Source organism: Thalia democratica, chromosome 1 (genome assembly GCF_965202585.1).
Source record: "Thalia democratica chromosome 1, ktThaDemo2.hap1.1, whole genome shotgun sequence".
Lineage (NCBI taxonomy): Eukaryota > Metazoa > Chordata > Thaliacea > Salpida > Salpidae > Thalia > Thalia democratica.
The window spans coordinates 68,053,704-68,075,253 of record NC_139165.1 but is presented as its reverse complement, the minus strand read 5'-3'; the positions used below and the strand labels follow the sequence as shown (position 1 = coordinate 68,075,253).

The 21,550-nt window shown below is 25.2% G+C and overlaps 1 protein-coding gene across 1 annotated transcript; it reads left to right on the top strand.

Annotated features, from left to right (window-relative positions):
* The first annotated feature begins 6,314 nt into the window (after positions 1-6,314).
* On the top strand, positions 6,315-19,850 carry LOC145838235 (uncharacterized). Its single transcript, XM_082945800.1, has 5 exons — positions 6,315-6,529; positions 7,968-8,299; positions 9,896-10,047; positions 17,854-17,934; positions 19,726-19,850. The coding sequence occupies exons 1-5, from the start codon at positions 6,315-6,317 to the stop codon at positions 19,828-19,830; spliced, it is 885 nt and encodes a 294-aa protein (XP_082801926.1). The 3' UTR covers positions 19,831-19,850.
* Positions 19,851-21,550: the final 1,700 nt, after the last annotated feature.

Genomic DNA, 21,550 nt, shown 5'->3' with positions numbered 1-21,550 from the left:
GGTGTATTACTCGATAACTTAAAAGTTTTTGTACACCTTAAGACATATGATTACTTTAAAGCAGGGTTTCCCAAAGTGGGCGATATCGCCCCCCTGGGGGCGATTTTAGTAATTCGGGGGGCGATAATTAGTTAGGGGGCGAAAGGGTGGGCGATAACTAGTAAGGGGGCGAAAAGGGGGCGATTTTAAAATTTTGGTCTGTCATAAGATTTTTACTTTTTTTATTGCTATTTTACTAATTTTAGCTTGCTATTAATTATTTGACGTGATTGGTGAAACTTAAACAAAAAAGTTAGTAGAAAGTTGTTATTTGTTTATTAATGTTGTTATTTATAGTTATTTGTTTATGTATCAAAAAAAAAATCAAGTGCTTATGACTCCTACTTTCAAGTAAATATTTCCTTATTTAACAATTACATAGATCATAGACGATTGGAATCCCTCTCACTATTTTATAACCTGACTTATATGTTATTTGGGATCATAAATGGTTTGTAAAAATCTATGTTATTTATTATTAACTATCACCTCATGATATTTCCAGTTTTTTTTGAAAAGTCACTAAGTTAGACTAAGAAATAAAACTATACAGAGTTTCCAATTTACCTAGAAACTTGGAAAATTCTGAAATTTGACAATTTAAGCAAAAAAAAACTAGGAAAAAATTTGGAATTTTTAACAATTTTAACATAATAAGTAGTAAAATTTAGATTTGACACAAATAAGCTATCATATAGATAAAAATATGGATCCCTTCGAGGCAGATACTTTTGAAGTAAACGACTTATAGGAAACCTTCTCAGACTTACAAACTGACCTTGAACTTAAAGTAAATTTTTCCAAAGAACGATATGAAAGCTTTTTGGGCTCAACAAAAAATAAGGCAAAAGTATTTAATCATTTGAGAGGAATTTAGACTGTTGTTTATAGCTTTTCCTTCTAGCTATGTTGTTGAGAAAGCTTTCAGTTCAGTTATCAGCATCTTGAGCAAAAGATCTAATCTAGATATTTATAAAAGAGGTGACTTAAGGCTCTATTTTACTGATTAAGAATCAGATTAGAAAAACTTGCAAGCAGTCATGAACCTTATCCTTCACATTATATTAGACTTCAGTAGCAGACATTATTTTATGAAAGTTTTGTAATTTTATTTGATCTTTTGAAATATTTCTTATTTAGCCCGGTTTGTATTTTATTTAAGTAGTCTTTTTAAAATAACAACTTTATTAAGTTATTTATTCTACAACAGGTTTGCATAATGCCTAATAAATATTAATTACGGTAGACTTCCTCTTGGGATCGTCTTTTTTACCAAAAAAAAAGTGCAAATTTATATTTTCTTAAATTTAACTTAAGTAAAGTCTATTACTAACTAAATATTTATAAAAAAAATTATATATAATATTTAATAGCTTGTATAGATCTTCTTTTTTTTAATGAAAGCGGAAGTCTACTATATTTATTAAATGGTTTATGTTTTAAAATTGTTAATAGTTTTATTTTGACCTTGTTAATTTTGTATTCATATTCGTCGTTTTACATTACACTAAAAGTTTTTATAGCATAGTGATTAAAATATTTGTTTGAAAGACCTTTATTTGACAGATTTTTGTTATTACTTGTTTAATCTGTATATAACTTATATCACTATATAACTATTATCTGATTGTAAAATTTTGGTAACCATTAAAGTTTTTATTTCTAAAAAGAATTTTTTGGTTTTAAAAGAGTATAAATTTGAGGTCTCTATTTGAAATGACTTCTACGTTTTCATTTAAAAGTTTCTTAAACTCAATTTTATTTTCTAACTTTATTTATAATTGTTAAAAAATTTATTATAATATTAGGAGTTTTAAACTATTAATACAACTATTTTTTGTTTTATCTTAATTCACATATATTAGCAATTAGAACATACTTACTTTATTTTAATACTTCAACACTAGCTTTTAGTTTTTCACTATTTTCCTCTGTTAAATTATTAGAGACTAATAGCTAGAAAAAAAAATTTAAACAGAATTAAATAAGCCATCAAAAAGACTGCTACAGTTACTAAACAAAATTTTGACCTACTTAAAATTTTTTTTTTAATTGATTACTTTCTGTTCACAGAATTAACTGTAAAACATTGGATTTTTTTTTGAATTTAAATAATAAAAAAAAATTGTCAAAATTAAGGTTTAGTTCCCTAAAGATTATTCCAAGTCAAATACTATTTCATAGTGTTGTACTACGAAACAAATAGTTTAAAATTAAATTTTTAACTTTATAACTAACTTGCTTACAATATATCTTAGCATTGAAATTAATAAATTTACTGCATTAACTGAAGCTGTTGATGAAACCACTTTTCATGTGAGATAATCAAACAGTCGGTCAAACTTCCTCAAACTAGATCAGAAATTATCTTTTAATTTTTATTTTATTATGTGTAAAATAAACTGTTCATTATTTTATAGTTTTTTAATCTCTTGTATAGTTATTTTAAAATATGCCTATTTATAAAATAATTTAAGTATTTTGTGCGGCTTAAATAAGTTACTTAGTATTAACTTCTAAATGTCCGAAATTTGTTATATGTGATATTATTATAATGTCAGGTTTCAGTTAAAATTTCAGATGGGTAACGTAAGGCTCAGATCCAGTCGCAGATCCAGTTGAATTTCGACCCGCTAAGTAAATTGAAAACTACTTGTGCAAAATGAATAAAATTTAGTTTTTTGATACTTAACATTTTGAAATACGCTTTCATTTCGTTTTCAGTTCACAATAGTATTTTCTAGATCACAATAATACTAAATCATTTTATTACAATTTTGCTCGAGTTTTTTAATTTTCTTATTTGTTATTTTTTTAAATCATGCAGCCCGCAATTACCTTTTTTTAACGAGTTTAAACTAGAAAAGATATTTTAGTAAATATGAATTGCTGACTACAAAAGTTGTCCACCACTGACCTAAAAGTTTCATTAGTTTCAAAACAGTTCATATTTAAACAAGATTGATTACAGATTACACAAGGCTTTTTAATAATTAAGTATTTTAATACACTTTACTGGGCTTCTAAGAAAATAACTGTAAATTGTTTTCTCAAGCCCTGTAAACTACTTTGAACACAAAAGTGCGTGCATAAGAAATACCAGACTAAACTACATTTTGAACACAACTTTTTTTAGCTCAAAAGTTTGTACTCAAAAAAAAAAACTACTTTGTAAAATCGTGGGGGGCGATTTTTTTTTCAAATTACTGAAAAGGGGGCGATTTAGTAAATGAGTTTGGGAAACCCTGCTTTAAAGTAATCCTTAGACTAAACTTTTTTAGTGCTTTTTTTATTGTTCAATAAACATTATGTATAAAATTAGTCTACCTCATTTGCATAATGTTATGAATGCATTTCCAAAACTTTACAACCACAGCAGACCCTTTATTTGTTAACAATTTTAAAAAGTACCATATTATGCACACAGCAAAATTTAAAATAAACTGTAGTGTTAACAAATTATCAGCTGTACTGTAGTGAATTTAAAGAATATAAGTCCACTAATTTTACCAATAAATTTAATTTCTACAAAAAATAAGTGTTAACTAGTTTAAAGGGAAAGTATACATTAAGGCAGCAATTCTTAATCAGAGATAAATTTACCCCTGGAGGTAAAATCCCTTGTTTTAGGGGTAAAATTTTTGTTATTACAAGTTATGTAAATTAACGTTTATTATTATTTTTTAAATTTATAAGTTAATATTTAAATGTAATTTTTATAAATTTATTTTTTAAATAAACTCTTTAAATTTTACAATTTGTAATATTCTATAAGCTTAAAGTTTAAAAAGATCTAGTTTTTTTATTCCTTTAAGTTAAACAACTGTTTTGTATATTGGTAGTAAATTTAGTAATTACATTCCAAAAAGGGGTAAAACATCAAAAAAAGGTTAAAAGCCACTGCTTTAATAATATATATACAGATGTACTTTTAAATATACTTAAAGGTCATTCTGATTTGCATATTTGCTGAGTTAGAAATTTTTTTTTCAGAATTTTTATTTATACTTTTATCCCTTATACCTAAACATATTAAAATTTGATCAAAAAATAAAGTTTTAATAATCAAAACTTAAATTAACATGAAAAAAGCTTTTTTTTGCTAACTTGACAACTATGCAAATCTGACTGGCCTTTAAATATATCTTAAAGTATATATGTTTAAAGTATCTTATTATATACAACAAGCTTGTTAGTCATACAATGAAGTTTATAAATCTCAAATAATATCATTTTGTATAAATTATGTGAGTGCTGTAAAAAAAGTTTGCCCTGACAGTGTAATGGTTTAAAAACTCTCTGATTTGAACATTGCAAGATCAAAACCCATGGCCAAAACATTAAAAAAAATCATTTAACTAGTTGGAGAAATTTATTATAAATTTTTGTGAATTAGTACTTTTTGTATTTTTTGCAGTGTTATAAAACACTCGGCTGCAAAGATGATTCAGTATAGTATGAAGATAAAAAAAAATCTAATTTTAGATACTTTTTAATAGTCTCAGGCTACTTGTTTTGAAGTTCAAATATTTTATTCTTAAAAATTAGTCTTGTTTTTAGGTATTTTTGTTATTATTTGGTATTTTTAGATATTTAAGCTTGACTAACAGTCTTTTCAGGTTTTGTTCAATATTAATATAAATATCCTTTTGAACAGTTATATTTTAAATTATAAATCTCAGCACACTGAGTTAGGCTAGCTTTTTATCACTTAAGCTGAATTTTATTTTTTGCTCAATGAGTAGCAATCCTAATTTAAATTGTGAAAACTTAAATCGTGTCAGTTAGTATAAAAAGAATTATAGTATTTAATGCTAACTTTTTATAAATAATTATTAAAAAGAAAAAAATGAAATTAAAACATCTAGTCCTCCCACTACCAAGTTAAATGTTTTGAAAAATTCAAGTGAGCAAGTTATATAAGTATAATTTTACTTCCCACTTAATTGTTCAAAAATAGTTAAGATATTATTTTTACATCAAACTAAATACTGACTGGTAAACAATACGTTATCTAGCTAAATAAATTTACCTTCTCACACACTAAAGGCACAAACTGTGTTTTTTTAACTAAAACCATATTGTAGTTACCACTAAAATTAATTAGGCACAACTAGATTAAATATTTTTCAAGCTTATATATTCTAAATATATTTTTGCCTTGTTAAGATAGACTTATTTCTACACATATTATTTTTACTAAATATGTGTTAATTTTTTGTTAACATCCATAAATTATGTTAATTTTAAAACAGGTTTTCCAAAACTTTTTTTTTAAATTGCCTCATTTGAAGAAATTAAAAACGCTATTGCCCCCTCCAACAAGACTACCATTTAAAACACCTAAGACCTTTTTTTTTGCTCTTCATCTGCAACTCAAGAATATCTAGTGTAAGTATCAAAACTTTAAACTCGCCCCCCCCCCCCCCTTTAGCCCCCCAATTTACTAAAATAGCCCCCAGGGGATGGTACCGCCCACTTTGGAAAGCCCTGGTTTAAAACCACCAAGTGGGATAAAATTAAAAAAATATTTTTTTAAGTTTTTGAAAAATATTTACTCATACAAGTCTAACTATAATGCTGCTAAAGTAAACCTAAAATAAATGGTGTCAATATATATATTAAGCCAATATGTTTAATAAAAAAGCACTAAATTTGAAATACACAAAAGTTGATTACTAAATATTTTATCTTCAAAAAAAAAAAACAAAAGCTTTTAAGTACAAAAGCAATTTATAGATATAAACAACGTGAAAAGATCAAAAGCTAGATTTTTATATAGAAATAATTGAGTTTTTGTCAAAACTGATTATAATTACAAAACAATTTTTGGCCCTGTAGGGCTCTTCAGTTATAATTTAGGTTTTATTCAAATAGAATGTTGATAATTTGTCTACTTATAATTGGATAAGTTGTTAAATACTATTTTTCAATTGAGAACTAAGACTGCAATATCATATAAAAATAAACTATATTTATCATTGTAAACAAGCATGAAAGTTTGATATTTGTATTAAATAGTAGAGAATCTTTAACAAGGCCAAGAGCTGTCAAACATTTTTACAAAAAAAGAAGTTATAAAGAAAAGCTACTTGTCAAATACTAAATTATAGGCTAATACTATTTTAAATACTTTGCAATAAATACAATGCATTACGTAGGAAATATAGTAAAAATGTAGTAGTAAGAAATAAGAATTTAATTAATTTTTGTTAAATAACTGTTAGTATTTTATAATTTTTTTGAATAGGAAACTCTTAAGATTAAAAGCAACAATGAAAGTTAAAGTAAAAAAAGCTAAGAGCAGTTATGATCTAGAATATCTTCCTCCAAAACTAGACTTTATTGCATCTACTAGAAGAGAGAATGCTACCTTTAGATCTAAACAAAGGAATTTGAATTTTACAAATCAGTTCACTTTTGGTTGGGACTCTAGTTGTAGTTCTGATAATGATAATGAGGACAATGAGCCTACAAAACTAACCAAACGGTATGGTTTGAAAAGTTTCCAATTTATTTTTATCTGCTTTTGTAACAGTTTTTTTTTAATTTTAATACAAAATAACTTTAAAAGAACTGAATTTAAATTTTACACATTCAGTTAGAATAAAAATTCTATATAGATAATAATATAAGTTGTTTAAGTATTAATAGTAGTTGTATCTGTTATCGTACAACAATTTTGTCAAACTGTTTTAAAAAGATTAATGATTTTGAAAAATACATAAACAAATCTTAGTTTGTACTGTTGTGTGTCAAAATTTAACACAATTTATCTAAATACTATTTTTAACAAGAACTTATAGTAGTAATTAACAAATATATTAAGTTTTACTGTAGTTTCAAAAGGTGATGTAAAATAACAGAACAGAGTCAGTAAACTGCTGCCCATGAGGTAATTATCATTAAAAGAATATTTCTCAGTAAAAACTTCAGTTAGATCCTTAATTTGATTCTTAGTTGTTAATACAGTGCTTATTCACTTATCCGGACACGTTGGGCAAGATTTTTCTGTAAACATGTCCGGATAACTGAAAATCCGTACAACTACAAAAAATCATTTTTTTTCATATAATAATATAACTGCTGCATATAATGCAATGCATAGTAAAAGTGTTATGGTAAAAACAAATACATAGTAATTGTGAGTATTATATAATAAAATGATAAATAATAAAAGCTAAACTTGAAGTCAATTAATTTATTTTTTCTATGGTAGAAAAACATCAGACTTACTACCCTCTGCAAATATATTTTTTTTCCAGGGTCAAGCTAGTAAAATTCAACATTTGCAATTCCACCTGCCATAACTATAAATTAATTTTTTTTTTTTTAAGAGATAATATAAATTAAATTTATGTTTAAAAACAAGATAATGTAAACTTATCTTTTTAAAAGAAACAAAGGACTTTTTTTAAATTAAAATAAACATACAGAAAGAAAACCGGAAACTTTGACTAAGTTTAAAGTCATTTTAACAGAAACATATCACTCTAAAAAACTAGTTTTTATTGGAAGTTTTACTAAAATAAGAAATAGTATACGTTTGTTTTATAGTTTTTCCACGTTTTTCAGCAGAAAACTCATGGAATTTAAAAAGTTATAAAATTTTTGGAATGAACTTTTGTGTTTACTATTGAAAGTTTTTTGAATTTTCTTCTGACTGAAACTGTCCGGATTAGTGAGCGTCCAGATAAGTGAATAAGCACTGTATTGCCTTATTTACTATTTTTTTAATAACTACTAAGTGCGTTCTGCGTTCAAATTTTCTCTTTCTTTTACTTATAAAAGGCTGCCTGCCCCTGAAAAGTATATCAAATTAATAAAGTTTGGTCTTTTATAGTTTAACAAAGGTATTTTAATGGTATTGATAGTTCAATTGTTTATTTTTCAATGTGTATATAATTAATAAAAAATGATAATTTTAGAATAGATGAGATCAGTCAAACTTCTATAAAAAGTTCAACCTCAAAAGAAGATTGTCAAACAAAGCAGCTTAAAACTGCTGAAAAAGAAACAAATACTATTAGCAACACAAATAAAGCCACTCAATCATGTGTTAAGTGTTTTGATAATCACAAAAAAGGAGCAACAACAAAAAAATCAACTAAAATAAAGACAATACAGATTAAAAAAAATTGCAACACTTCCTTTTGTCCAGAAGATGTTAAATTTATTTCACATAAGAAAGACAAAAGTACTAATACGGAGAGAGGAAGAACAAAAATAAAGAATATAAATTTATATAGAAGATCTAAAAGTGTGTTTGGTATAAACAATAGTTTTGCTTTAGTTAATTGAAAAATAAAATACATGCTGTAACAGGTAGGTTTCATATATGCACAAAGGGACACTTTTGCACAAAGGTTCACTTTTGCATGGGTTGAAATTTTTTAAATTGTTTTTATATTACTTTTTAATTATTTTTTTTAATCACTGTTACCCCTTATCCTTGGTCCGTTTATTATTTATTTTTACTATAATTGTTACCCCTAACCCTTCCCCTTGGTTGGTATTTTAATTTTTAATTTTTTACTCTCATTGAAAAATGACCCTTTAACAAAAGTATATTTGTGCAAAAATGACCCTTTGTATATATTTGACTCTTCACCTGTTGTAACATATAGTGATTGTTTGGTTTTTAGTTTAGAAATAAATTTAATGTAAGTTAAAAAGTGTATGTATTTAGAAAAAGTGATTAGTTAGATTTGATTAAGGTATTTACAACAAAAAATTTTAGTACTTTTCTGAAACAAATTATATAGATTTAATTTTTGATTACGTTATTTAGTTAAATTAATTTTTATGAAAATAGGGATACCACTTACTCAGACCAGTCTGATTTTTTTAATAATTCAGGCTGACCAAGGCTTGTTTAAAGTTTTTTATGCAAAATTCAGGCTAATTTAGATATATTTTTTATTTTGACTAGTTTTTATGACATTAAATTCAACTTTTTTCTTTATAATACTTGTTTTTATGCCCTTTTGTTTTTTTTTATGATATTTCTTTAGAATTTAGACACAACTAAAAATAAATATGATAATTTTTTAATTCTTGATACTTATTTTTAGTTTTCACAGGCTAGCTTTATTTAAATTTTTGGTCATTCAGACTAGCACTTTTGATTTAAATAGCTATCTTGTAATAAGTCTATCAGTCTAGTTTTTTGTCTCTCAAACTGTCTTTGAGACTGTACATTCTGATATTATATTTGACATAAGACTTTCTAATTTGTTTTTAGAATGATTTAATCAAATAAATAAGAATTTAATCTTGATTTTAAAATAAAGACCCAATACAACCATTTCTCATACATTTTAACTTTATATTTTCAATTTTTTTTGTTCGATTTGCTACTTTATTTAAAATATATAGTTAAAGTATGAGGTTTTTTCTTATTTTCAATTAAAAATGTCAAACTGGTCTATAATAAATATTTGTAGTAAATTAAAAATAACACTTTTAAAAACATAAGGATGACAAACAATTATTTTTCATCTTATGCAAAAAATATTATAGTTATGAAATTTTGAGTTTATTACAAATTTAAAAAATTACGTAATCTAGTTTTTGCAATTTTTTTTAACTAAGTAATTATCAGTTTTATTAAGTGTTTAATAACTTTGAAACAAAGTAGTTTAATACTGTATAAAGTTGAATGTCCAATGTGTCTGTATCAAAGACTTTTTCAAATATATAATTTTAAGTTAAATGTGATTAACCTAATGTTTACTTTGATAAGGTATTCCAGCCTCATTATTTATTTACAGTACATTGATATGTGCTTTTATTGTTGCGTGTAAAATTAATTTTTACTTAGATAAAAACTAAATAATGTTTCAAAAATACTTAGGTGACTTGAAGTTACAGTCTAAAAGTCTTCTCAATACAAGATCCAGGTCAAAAGGAGACTGCAAGTTAAAGAAACCGTTTTTTAACTATGGCGGGGGAAACTTGAACTTATATACTGGTGAAAAAAAGTCATTTAATTCTAATTCTTTTAAAGTTTGTTGCGTGTTTTTTTTATGACCAAGTTTAGATTGAAAAAAGTTAGTATAAAATAACTGCTTTTCAGCACTATTCTTAAAAAAACAACTTATTAAATTATTTTTGGTTAATAAGTGAATGCAAAACTATGTTTTCAACTACTAACTGTTTTAACCTCTGTCGATCAATAAAGATCAGACTATGATTAATAATAAACTTCTAGTTACACATTCGTTTCAAAGACACATAATTTCAAAGTTTTTTAACTTGAAAGTTAACAGAAAATTTAAAAAAAATATAACTTCTGTTACAAATAGTTTTTATGTTTATTAATGTTTTGTATATCTCAACTTTAATTTTATTTAATACTTTTGACTACTATTGTATACGGGTAGCTGTCTAAATTGCGCGAGCGTACAAACTTGCACAAAGATAAAATTGCACGTAGACAAAATTGAACGAAGGTTCACTTTTGCACGAGGGTATAATTTTGCACGAGCAGACAATTTTGCACGCAGACACTTTTGCACGAAGAGTAATTTTTGCTTGACTGACATTTTCGCACGGAAGGTCAATTTTCTGCCCAGGGACAGGTCTGAATTGCGCGTAGACATTTTTGCACGAGATTAAAAAATTGCATGAGAAGACTCTTTTGCACAAAGACAAATTTGCACGAAAATAAATTATATATTATCAAAAAAAAAATAAGTAAAAAATAACAAATCAAATAATAAATAAATTATAAAAAAATAAATAAATTGGCAGAATTAAAAAATCAAATAAATAAATAATAATAAGTAAATAAATAAAACATCTTTTTAAGCAAATATTTATAAATTAAATGTTAAATAAATTTAAACAAAATAAAAAATAAGTTAGAATTAAAAAAAATTAAGTAAGTAATAAATAAATAAATTTAAAAAAATAAAATAATAAATAAGATTTGTAAAATCTAACAAATTAAATAATAAATAACGTTAAAAATAAATTCCAAAATAAAAGTTAATAAAAAGTTATAAAAAATAAATTAGATAATTAAATATTAAATAAATTAAAAGAAATAATAATAACAAAAAATGTCTAAATATATAGATTTAAATAACTAAACAAAAAATCAATCAAAAAAAATTATATAATTAAAAATAAAAAACTAGATTAAATAATTAGATTCTAACCTTTATTCAAATATATTTACCAATAATTTTTTTTTTATTCTAGTTAATATACTAGTTTTTGAGAAAAAAAAAATTACTAATTGTAGCTGTTGTAATATTTTATTGGTTTCATTTAAGTCAAAAGCTTTTATCTCATTTACTTCTAAAAAAATAAGAAGAAAATAGCTTCTGACAGTGCTTTTTCACAAGTATGGGTTAGATAAAGAGAAAAAAGAGCAGGAAATATTAAAAGCAGAAATATTTAACTTAAACTTTAATTTATAAACACTTAAAATAAAACTAAATTATCTAATTGAAAACTTTAATATAAAACAACAAAAACAATTTTAAGTACAATTATGGAACTACACAGCCATGACAGAACTTTCTATACAATGCACAATGAAAATTTCACCAGACGGATTTTCTCCTTTCTAAATTTATCTAATTGTCTCACTGTTTTGCATGCTCGTTTTTTTTCTGTGCAAAAGTATCCCCTCGTGCAATTTTAACACCTACCAATGTAAATATTATTATTATTTTCAATCTTGTTTTATTTCATATTGAAGTTTAGTATAACTTTAATTTAATTTAATTTTACATCAATACATGTTTATTCATTAATAAGGGCTATTTTTATTAAAATAAAGTTCTAGTTTTATCTTTATTAAAATAAAATTTTAATTTGTATTAGTTTTTAAACACATTAATTTGATTTCTGTTAAAAAAACAAAACAAATTAAAAAAAAATAAATTAAATTAAACCTAATTAAATTAACATGAATTACACTAAAACATGCTTATTATTTTTTTATATAATATATATTATTTGTTATCTTTCTATTTAGTTATTTTAAGTTAGTATTATTTTCAGCAAAATTGACCCTCCGTGCAAAACTGTCACTCGTGCAAAATTGACCTTTCGTGCAAAATTGACCCTTGGTGCAAAATTATCTTCGTGCAGTTTTGTCCCCTCATGTTATTTTGTGCCCGCGTACAAACTAGTCTTCGTGCAAAAGTATCTTCGTGCAATTTAGTAGCCTCGTGCAATTTTGTCTTTACGCACTTTTGACCCGTTTCCATTGTATACAGCTCCAGAATTGGGGTCCAAAACCAAATTGTAAGTTCAATGTTTCAGACAGATGAACTTTGGTTTATGTGGCAAATGCTTATCAGAAGTTTGAAAATAGACACTCAAAATGAAAGTGTTTAAAACACATTTTCAGAACTTTTATTCATTTATACATTTTTAATGAATAATATACGGCTTAATCAGATCTATATGACAAACGAGTACTTTGTTTTTTATCAATGTTCTTGAAAATTATCTCATTATTGCTGTACCCATCTTATATTTAAAACTTTAAGTTTCTTAAAATATGGTTTCATTTAAGTCCACAGCTATCGACCTTTTTTAGTTGCAATTTTTTTTGAGTTTAAAATAGACATGGACCATTTCCTTTAAGTTGTATACTTTTTACAACTTAATTAAAGAATTTTTTGCTGCTCTTAAGTAGTTAAGATTTTTTCCTAATCAAATATGTTTTATTAAGATAAATAAAATTGATTTTTTATTTCAGAGCAATTCTAAATAAGTAAAAGAGACTTTATTGAGTGACATTCGCATATGTTATCTTAATTTTACAACTTAATCTTAGCTTTTTACTTAAATTTTGAAATTTAAATTGCATTCTGTAGCCATTGTTTAGACTGTAGATTTTACTTCGTAATTTGTGTTCAGCATTTCATACTTATTTTACTTTATATATCTAGTGTCCTAACCTTTAGTCATACGAGCCCTAATCTTTATAAAAATATTTTGTTATGATTTGTATTAGTTTTACGCAAAGTAGATTTTCAAAACTTATTAAGTGGTTAAAAAAATAAAAATGACAAACATACATAAGTTAATCACTATAATAACATTTGTTTTTTATTAATATTTTTACTCTCAAAAATGTAACTATTGAAGATGGGTAGCTGTCAAATTTGCACGTGGGGACAAAATTGCACTAAGATACTTTTCACGAAAACACTTTTGCATGAGGAGACAAAATTGCACGAAAGACACTTTTGCACAAAGGGTCAATTTCGCATGGATACATTTTTGCACGAGGTTAATTTTATTTTAATTTATTTTATAGTTTTTTTTATTAATTTTATTTTTTTTAATTATTATTATCACATTAACCCCTTACCCTTGGTCGGTAGCTTTTTTTCTTTTTATTTAATTTTATTTTTATTTTTCATTATTTGTTAATAATTATTATTAAATATTTTTATATTTCTACCATTACTATTACCCCTAACCCTTATCCTCGGTCAGTAATTTTTTTTTGTTTTTTTATTAATTTATCTTTTAGTTTTTATTTCCGTTTTTTTTAAATATATATATTTTTTCTGTTTTTTTAACTCTCGTGCCAAAATGACCCTCCGTGCAAAATTGTAACTCGTGCAAAGTTGATCCTCGGTGCAAAATTGTGTTGGTGAAATTTTTTCCCCTTGTGCAAATTTGTCCTCGGGCAAAAGTATCTTCGTGCAATTTAGTCCACTCGTGAAATTAAGTAACCTCGTGCAAATTTGCCCCGTTCCAATTGAAGATATCGAATAAAAGTTTTGCAGTTAAGTTATTATTTTAAGTAACTTATTAATCTAAAATAGATAATTAACAAAAATTTTATTCTAGTTTTTATAAATGTGGGTAATAACGTAACAGTTTTATATAAAAATTAGCCAATTTTAAAAAGGCTTATTAAAATGTTAACTAGACAGACGGATTATAAATTATGTTTGTAAAAAGTTTCATATACAAACATACAGACTCATTTTTTAATAGTTCTCCAAAAATCTTTCTGTATTTTTAGCTAGAAGCCTCAAATTTTTACAAAATTTTCTTAAAGTAGTTTATAAGAAGCAACAAGTTTAAATTTCAGAAAATATAAAAATAAAAAATTTTAGATAAAAAAATTAAGAAAACAGTGGGGTATTGAAACGCAAATTTAATTGAAAAGCAATTTTTTTGAAACTTGTAAATTTCTATTAAGACAATTGTTTAATTATAACGGGGTGGCTGGAAAACCTGGAATTTGAGAAATTTTGTAAAAAAAACCTGGAGTTTTTAATAGTTTATAATTTTAAGTAGTAAAAATAGGTTTGACTCAAAAAATATATCATATAGATAAAACACTTTTGTCATCATCAAAAGTTTTTTAATTGAAAAACACATTTAAGGTAGCTTTACAGTATCTTTTCATTGTTTTTATACTATTTAACACAGTTTCTTACCTTAAACTTAACTTTAAACTTAAAATAGACCCAAAAGTGTCTACTTTTAAAAACCTGGAGGAAATTTTGAAAATCTGGAGAAAAGTTGCCAAAAACATTTGGTAACCCTGTTATAAGTAACGGATTTACTTCAAAAGTTTAAATTTAAAAATGAAGAGGATTTATATCTTAAGTGAAATAGACTATTTTCACTTCTTTAGTTTGCACTTTCATAGGAAACTTATTGAACACACTGACTTTGATCCCTTGTACATTCAAAATTTAGTTAAGATGAAAAAGTGTCTGGTAGCTACGATAAACCTTAACAAAGTAAGATAACTTGTAAAAAACAAGACCATCTATGCTCTTAACAAATGCTTAAAATCAATTAGTACCAAAATAGTTAAACTAGTATTTAATATATCTATTAAGTTAAATTTTTGGAACTAAACATATTTCAAAAACCACAATAGTGTTTATTTGTTATATTTTAACTGTTTCTGTAGCAAATATATTTTTATTATTAAGTTTAAATTAGCAAAATTATTATAAGATGTAACGTTAAAAGGCGTTAAATCCTTGAGATCCTGATAAGCTAAGCTTATCGGAATATATACCACAGATGTTCTTGTGTTGAAACTTTATTTCAACTAACGGCGTTTCACTGCTCTCAAATAAATTTAAGAACAGATATACTGAGTCTATAAAATATTAACACACATTAGAAAAAAAGCAGAAGAAGCATGTATAATTATGTATAGTGTTTATGTTGGTAGTAACTATAAATGAACTTTATGATTTAAAAACAAAGTTTGGGATAAAATCATAAAATTATAAAATTGCCTACAAAAAATACAAATTTAATAAAAGTAGGCACTAACCTCAAAAAGCTCTAAGAATAGTCAAGTTTTTAAAATGAAAATTAAATTGAGTTGTGCAGAAATGTTACGTCATAATAAATTTAACAAATTGGTCAATAATTTATACAGCTTAAAAACATAAAGTATTAAGCTTGCAAGTGTTTGTGATTGTAATGTGAGTGTTGTGAAATAAATTAGTACATAAGTAGACAGAGTTATTTAAAGTAGAATCGTCGATTGTGGGGACAAATATTCGATAAATCTTGCCGCTTATTCAGAAGTAGGTCTTTAACCTCTGCTGCAATTACTGCTCTTTCTGTATTGCAAGTTGGGCAAATTCTACTTACTCCGTTGGATGCATGTTTGATCTTTGAAACAATACTCCACTCCATGTTTGGCCTTTTACCGTACATGTGAAAAAGACTCCAGACATAATCTGATAAACGCGTGCTTTGTTTTTTATTAGATTTTTTAAAGTATGTTTATGGTTAGCATATCTATCCTTGAAACTACCTGCTGTACTTCCGATATAAATTTTATCTGGGCCCTTACTTTCAACTTTAAGTTTATAAATTACATTTTAATTAAACAATTACCTTTTAATGGGCAGTTATCTTTATTTATTTTACGGCAATTACATGTTTTAGGCATATTACTTAACTTATTACTATTAGGGTTAGTTGGTTTTGAATATTTATTTATAGTTTTATTGTTATGGATTTTAATTATACTTTTAGCGCTATTATCACTTACTTGTTCTAAGTTTTCTTTTATCATTTTAGAAATACTTCTATTTATACGTTGATTATTATAATCTACACTATTATTAGTACTATTGATATGGATATTTTCATTATCATTAATATTAAAGTTAACATTACAGCTTATATCTTTAATGTTTAAAGTTTTAATATGTTTTACATTATGGTTACCATAATTAAAATTTTTACTATTAGGATTACCATTATTATTACTGTTATTATTACTATTATTAATATTATTATTTTTATTGTTACTGTTATTATTAAAATGATTAGTATAATTAGAAATATTGTACGTATCTACGTTATTACTAACTTTATTACTAGAATTATTATTTCTTTTAGCTTTGGTATGTCTATTTTTAAAGTTTGAAATTACTGTTTTGTTGTGCGATTGGATTAAAGTTTTAACATTACTCATGCAACTATAAGAAATTTTAACTGTCTTTCTAATAAAAATTTTGTTATAAAAGTGGCTATCGGGGAAGTGTTTATCGACTAGCTTTAAAAATTCTTTACCTAAGTTTATATTAACTGAACAACAATATGGAGGATTATACCACATTATATGTCGGTTACGCGGTTTTTTGCGTTTTTTATCTACATCTAATTTTTCATACTTTAATTTACATTTAAAACCTCGATTTTTTAATTCATTTTCGTACGGTGCTTTTATTTCGTTAAATATCTTTTCATTCGAAGAGAGGGTACTTAAACGTTTTTGTGTCATTACCGGGAGGCATTTTTTTACATGATAAGAGTGGTCAGAATTAATATTAATAAAGTTTAACAAAGAATTCGGTTTACGGTACGGACGGTAAGTATTATTAGATAAATTTAAAGTAACATCTAAAAAATTCGTTATTTGCGCTCCTACTTCTAAAGTTATTTTAAAACCGATATCAGACATCAATCTAACGTTGACTTTTTAATCTTTTCGTAAACAAGAGGTTTTGAAAGATCAATGACACCGAGTCCATCATCTCTATATAATCCAAAATTATCAAAAATACTTGTGAGTTTATCTAGGATGTATAACCCTACAAGATCGCATACCTCCGCTCCATGAAAACTACCCATTGGTATATCAAAAAAACCATCGGTATCATTTTTCTTCCATACTTCATCACCCGAAATTATTATATATATTTTTTTGAACTACTGTTTTGGTTAATCTTTTTGGACCTGTAATTTTTATTTCTTTATTATACAATCAAAGTCTTTTAAAATATAAAAGGAACGTTTCCTGAAAGTTTGAGGTCTCTAGCTCAAAAAAGGAAGGAGAAAATAGATTTTTAGTGATTTTTAAAATTTCTGAGAAAATTGACCCGAATAATTTGCGGTACATTCGTTTGTATAGGAAACTTTTTATACAATTTACAATATCTCAAAAGCTAAATATGATTTTTTAATTCTATAAAAACTTGATTGTAGTTTTTTACTTTGAGCTTTCATATAAGATCAATGTTATTTCTAGTAAAATAATATCGGACCCCGCCTATGCCCTTAACAAAACAAAAATGTAAATTTTTTTATACCAATAGTTTTTTTTTGTCATACTTTAGGTAGCATGTAAAACAAAACTATAATGTAATATTTAGTTTTTAAGTTATAAATAGTGCATAAACTTTTTAACTTAGTTTTAATCCACAACAAACCTTTCTACTAAGCTTAAGTGTTTCAAGCAACTTGTTTTCTGAAAGATGGTCTTAACTTTTAAATACCAAATAATTTTTTATTTTGCATAAGTTCTTTGTATGATAAGTCTGAATTTTTTTTATACAGACACACGATGAAAATAAAGTAGAAAAGAAGAAGTCACAAAGTTTAACTTCTATAACATCGAAAAATTTATCACATAAAAAAGTAAGCAAATTGTTTTAATTGGCTAATGTAGTACTAAAGTCATTATTTTCTGTTTTCTAAGTATTTATTAGTTATAACACTACCTCCGTCTAATTAAGACCTGTTTTTAAATCTGTCTAATCTAAACTAGTTTTGGTTAGTTTAAATTTAAGAATAGTCAGCACAATATTGTCTTAAATTTTGTTTAAACTCTGTATTTAAAAAATGTGAAACTAGAACCTGTGCTAATTATTCTACAAAATCTCCATGTTTAATGAATAAGTAGTTCTACGACTGGCTATTTTTAAAATCAATTTAGCATATTATTTACTTTTTTTTTCTTAATGCATATTCATATTGAGAAAAACAAAAATATCAATCAAAAATAATTTATGTTTACCATTTACAACTTTAAAAAGAGTTATTAAACCAAATCCCCCTCTACTATATTCTAGAAACTTTAAATTAAGTTTAGACAATATTTCTTTATATGATTTGTTATATATAATGCAACGGTTTCATATTAGTCAAGTAAACTTTCGTTGGATTAAAAAAATTATTAACGTCTTTTTCATCTTTTTATTATATGGTTGTTGAACGTAACCTATGAACTGCAGCTTAAGGACGAACATATAGTATGGATAACTTAAGCTCAGAGAAGTAATTGAATTGTATTTAAACAGGGCTACCACAAGGTCAGGAAAAATTAAAAAAAAAGACAAAAGTCAGGAAATTTGACAAAATTTTAAAAAACGTCAGAAATTGTCAGTTGATATTTACAAATTCCTTATTTTCGAAAGCCTTAAATGGTGAAAATCAATTAAAAATTCTTTGTCAGACTAAAGTTGCAAAATTTTCCTACAAATTTACAAAATTACTTATTTTCCAATGCCTTTATCTGGTATAAATTAATGAAAAATCCTTTATAAAACTCCTAAAATTTTCTACTAACCTAATGAACAACTACCTTACTTGAACAAGCAGTTTTTGTATGCTTTTTAGTATTGATGATCTGTGGCAAGGACACTTCCATATTAAAACTATGATATATACATAAAAGTTTATCTTGCAGAATTTTAGAATCAAAGTGTTTTTTGTTTAAGTAAATAATTAAGATCTTTATAATAAAGAACTAAGTTTAGTATTTTATGTAACAATTTTATGTGTATACTTTACCTCTTTATAATTTTTTCAAAATTTTTTAAATTTGAAAAACTAAAATGATATTATGTAATTAACTTGTAATGAATCTACTGCATTTTACTTGTCGTTTCATTTGTTTTGAACAGTGAATATTTAGCGCGAGACAACAATGACCATATATGGAAAAAAACTCTTAAAGCACCTTAATGAATTAGAAAATTAGAACAAGTTTGGATTAAGAGTTTGATTTAAAAAAGTCTGGTAAGTTTTAGTAAAAAGTCAGGAATAGTCAGGAAATTTTTCTCAGCTTGATCTGTGCGTCCCTGATTTAAGTGTTTTAGTATTCGGTAGAATCGTGTTAATTCATAGGTGTAGTTAATATTATTGACCCACTTTTAAGAAATGTATATTCCCAGTTTTTAAATACTGTAGTTGCAGATAATATATTGTTATTAATTAGGAGATCCGTGCGGTTAGTTCGCTTTTGTGCATATTAAGAACTTGACATTTGAAAATACTTTTAGGCATAATTTTAACTATTTGACTTACTTAATAATTTGGCTGCATCAATTTATGTCATTGTGATCATCTGTTTACATCACTTGATTAAAGTGAAGTTTATTAAGAAGCTCTGAAATTTACCGAAACAACTGTAATAATCTTTTTTAGAAGAAAACGAAAAGTGCTGCCTGGCAAACAGAATATCAGAGATGCTTTTCCCAAATGTCAATTCACACAGAAGTTCCACAAAGCCGTTCAAAACAGTCATTTTAATTTATTTGCTGTCAAGCTGCTATTCTTAGTTTTATTTTTAATGTCATCAGAGTTTTATATGTAGAAAATAATTTAAGAAGTTGTCGTGAATTAATGAATTTTCAATAAATGTAGAAAACTTTTTTTTTTCCAACATTTTGTTTCTAATTGTATGTTTATGTCAAAAATCTTAAAATAAAACACTGTGCTTACCTTTATTTGTTTAATGAATTTTTAAGAACTTTTTATAAACCTGTTTATTTTAAGAACTATAAGTTTTTTTCTTGTATAAACTAATAAAAATTAGGCATATATCAAAATAAAAGTTAGCAAGCAACTGGATTTAGCTGAAGTTATCCAACTTTTATTTTGATATATGCCTAATTTTTATTAGTTTATACAAGAAAAAAAAATTATAGGTGTTATAAGGATTAACTTATTTACAAACTTCGATAAAGATAAAATTCTAAATTACAACTTTTTACTTAAATTTATTTTAATTAAAATTTTTCAACAAAACTCAAGCTTATTTTACTTAAACAAGCATTTGTATTTTGTTTATAGAAACTAAAAAAATTCTAAAAAACGTTAACTTTTTGAGAAATTTAGTATTAGAAATAATGTACAAAATAAATATAGTTTAAACAAAAAATAAAGTTGTTGTACTAAGCTACAATAAGTTTCAACTAAGTATTTATTAGCTAAATGATTTTTAAGGATAAGTTTTGTTAAATCTCCATGGTTCAATTATCAGTTAACATAAAGGTTAGATCCCACCATTTCGACCATCAGACCACAAGCCTTCCGTATCGAACCCAGGGCCTCAAACATGCAAACCTTGTGTTCTACCGCTGAAGCTACGTTCCCACTGTACGAATGATGATCGAATAGGTGTGATCAAACCGTTATGTTAACTTGAGCTTGTCTCACCGATTACGAAAGTTCAGGCTTATGCTCTGAAGTTTTCGGCGATGTTTTCTTAAATTGGTTCAACTAAATGTATGTTTTATAAGATTAGAGTAAAAAAAAAAAAACAATTTAACAACAACTTGTAAAATGAGAGCGCAAAATTTTTCAAATCTTAAAAAGGCTAAAAATAAAAGTGCAAGTTAAGTATTTCAATTATTATGGTAATAGAAAGAATAGTTAATTTGGGCTTTTATTATTAGTCACATAAATAAGCTCTTTAGTCAGTAATTTGAGTAATTTTATTTTAGTCAACACAAATAATTACACAATCAATAAAAGACAAAAAATTTTAACGAAACCTGAATTTATTGTATCTAAATAAGAATGAATATTTTCATCATAAGAAGAAACAAAATAAAAATATACATAATAATAACATTTTGTAAAATGTTGAACCAGAATAATGCACAAAGGTTATAGGTTTCAAAATAAATGAATGCAACTTGATACATTACAACAAAATAATGTTCTGAAATTAACAAAATAGATATAAGACCATAGTTTAGTTGTATAATCATTTAATTCCATATATTTAAATGTTATCTTTTCGTAATACCTAACTATTACAAAAAAAAAAGATATATTTACTTGAAAAACTTGCAAAAGTATTCTAACTCATAGTTTTACTAACAAATAATAAATTAAAGGATTAAAGAAATATTTCTTATTAGCTGAAGAATAATTAGCAAATCTAAGATCAGAAACACAAAAACTAAAATCTAGAAGTGTTCTAAACTTAGCACGTAAAAGTAATAATTATGGCTGTTTGTTG

Bases quoted from the DNA above. Each gene is read 5' to 3' on its own strand.
- LOC145838235 (XM_082945800.1), top strand. From the start codon at position 6,315: ATGAAAGTTAAAGTAAAAAAAGCTAAGAGCAGTTATGATCTAGAATAT. The intron at 8,300-9,895 runs GTGTGTTTGGTA...AAAAATACTTAG, and splicing joins TTTATATAGAAGATCTAAAA to GTGACTTGAAGTTACAGTCT. The intron at 10,048-17,853 runs GTTTGTTGCGTG...TTTTTTATACAG, and splicing joins TTAATTCTAATTCTTTTAAA to ACACACGATGAAAATAAAGT.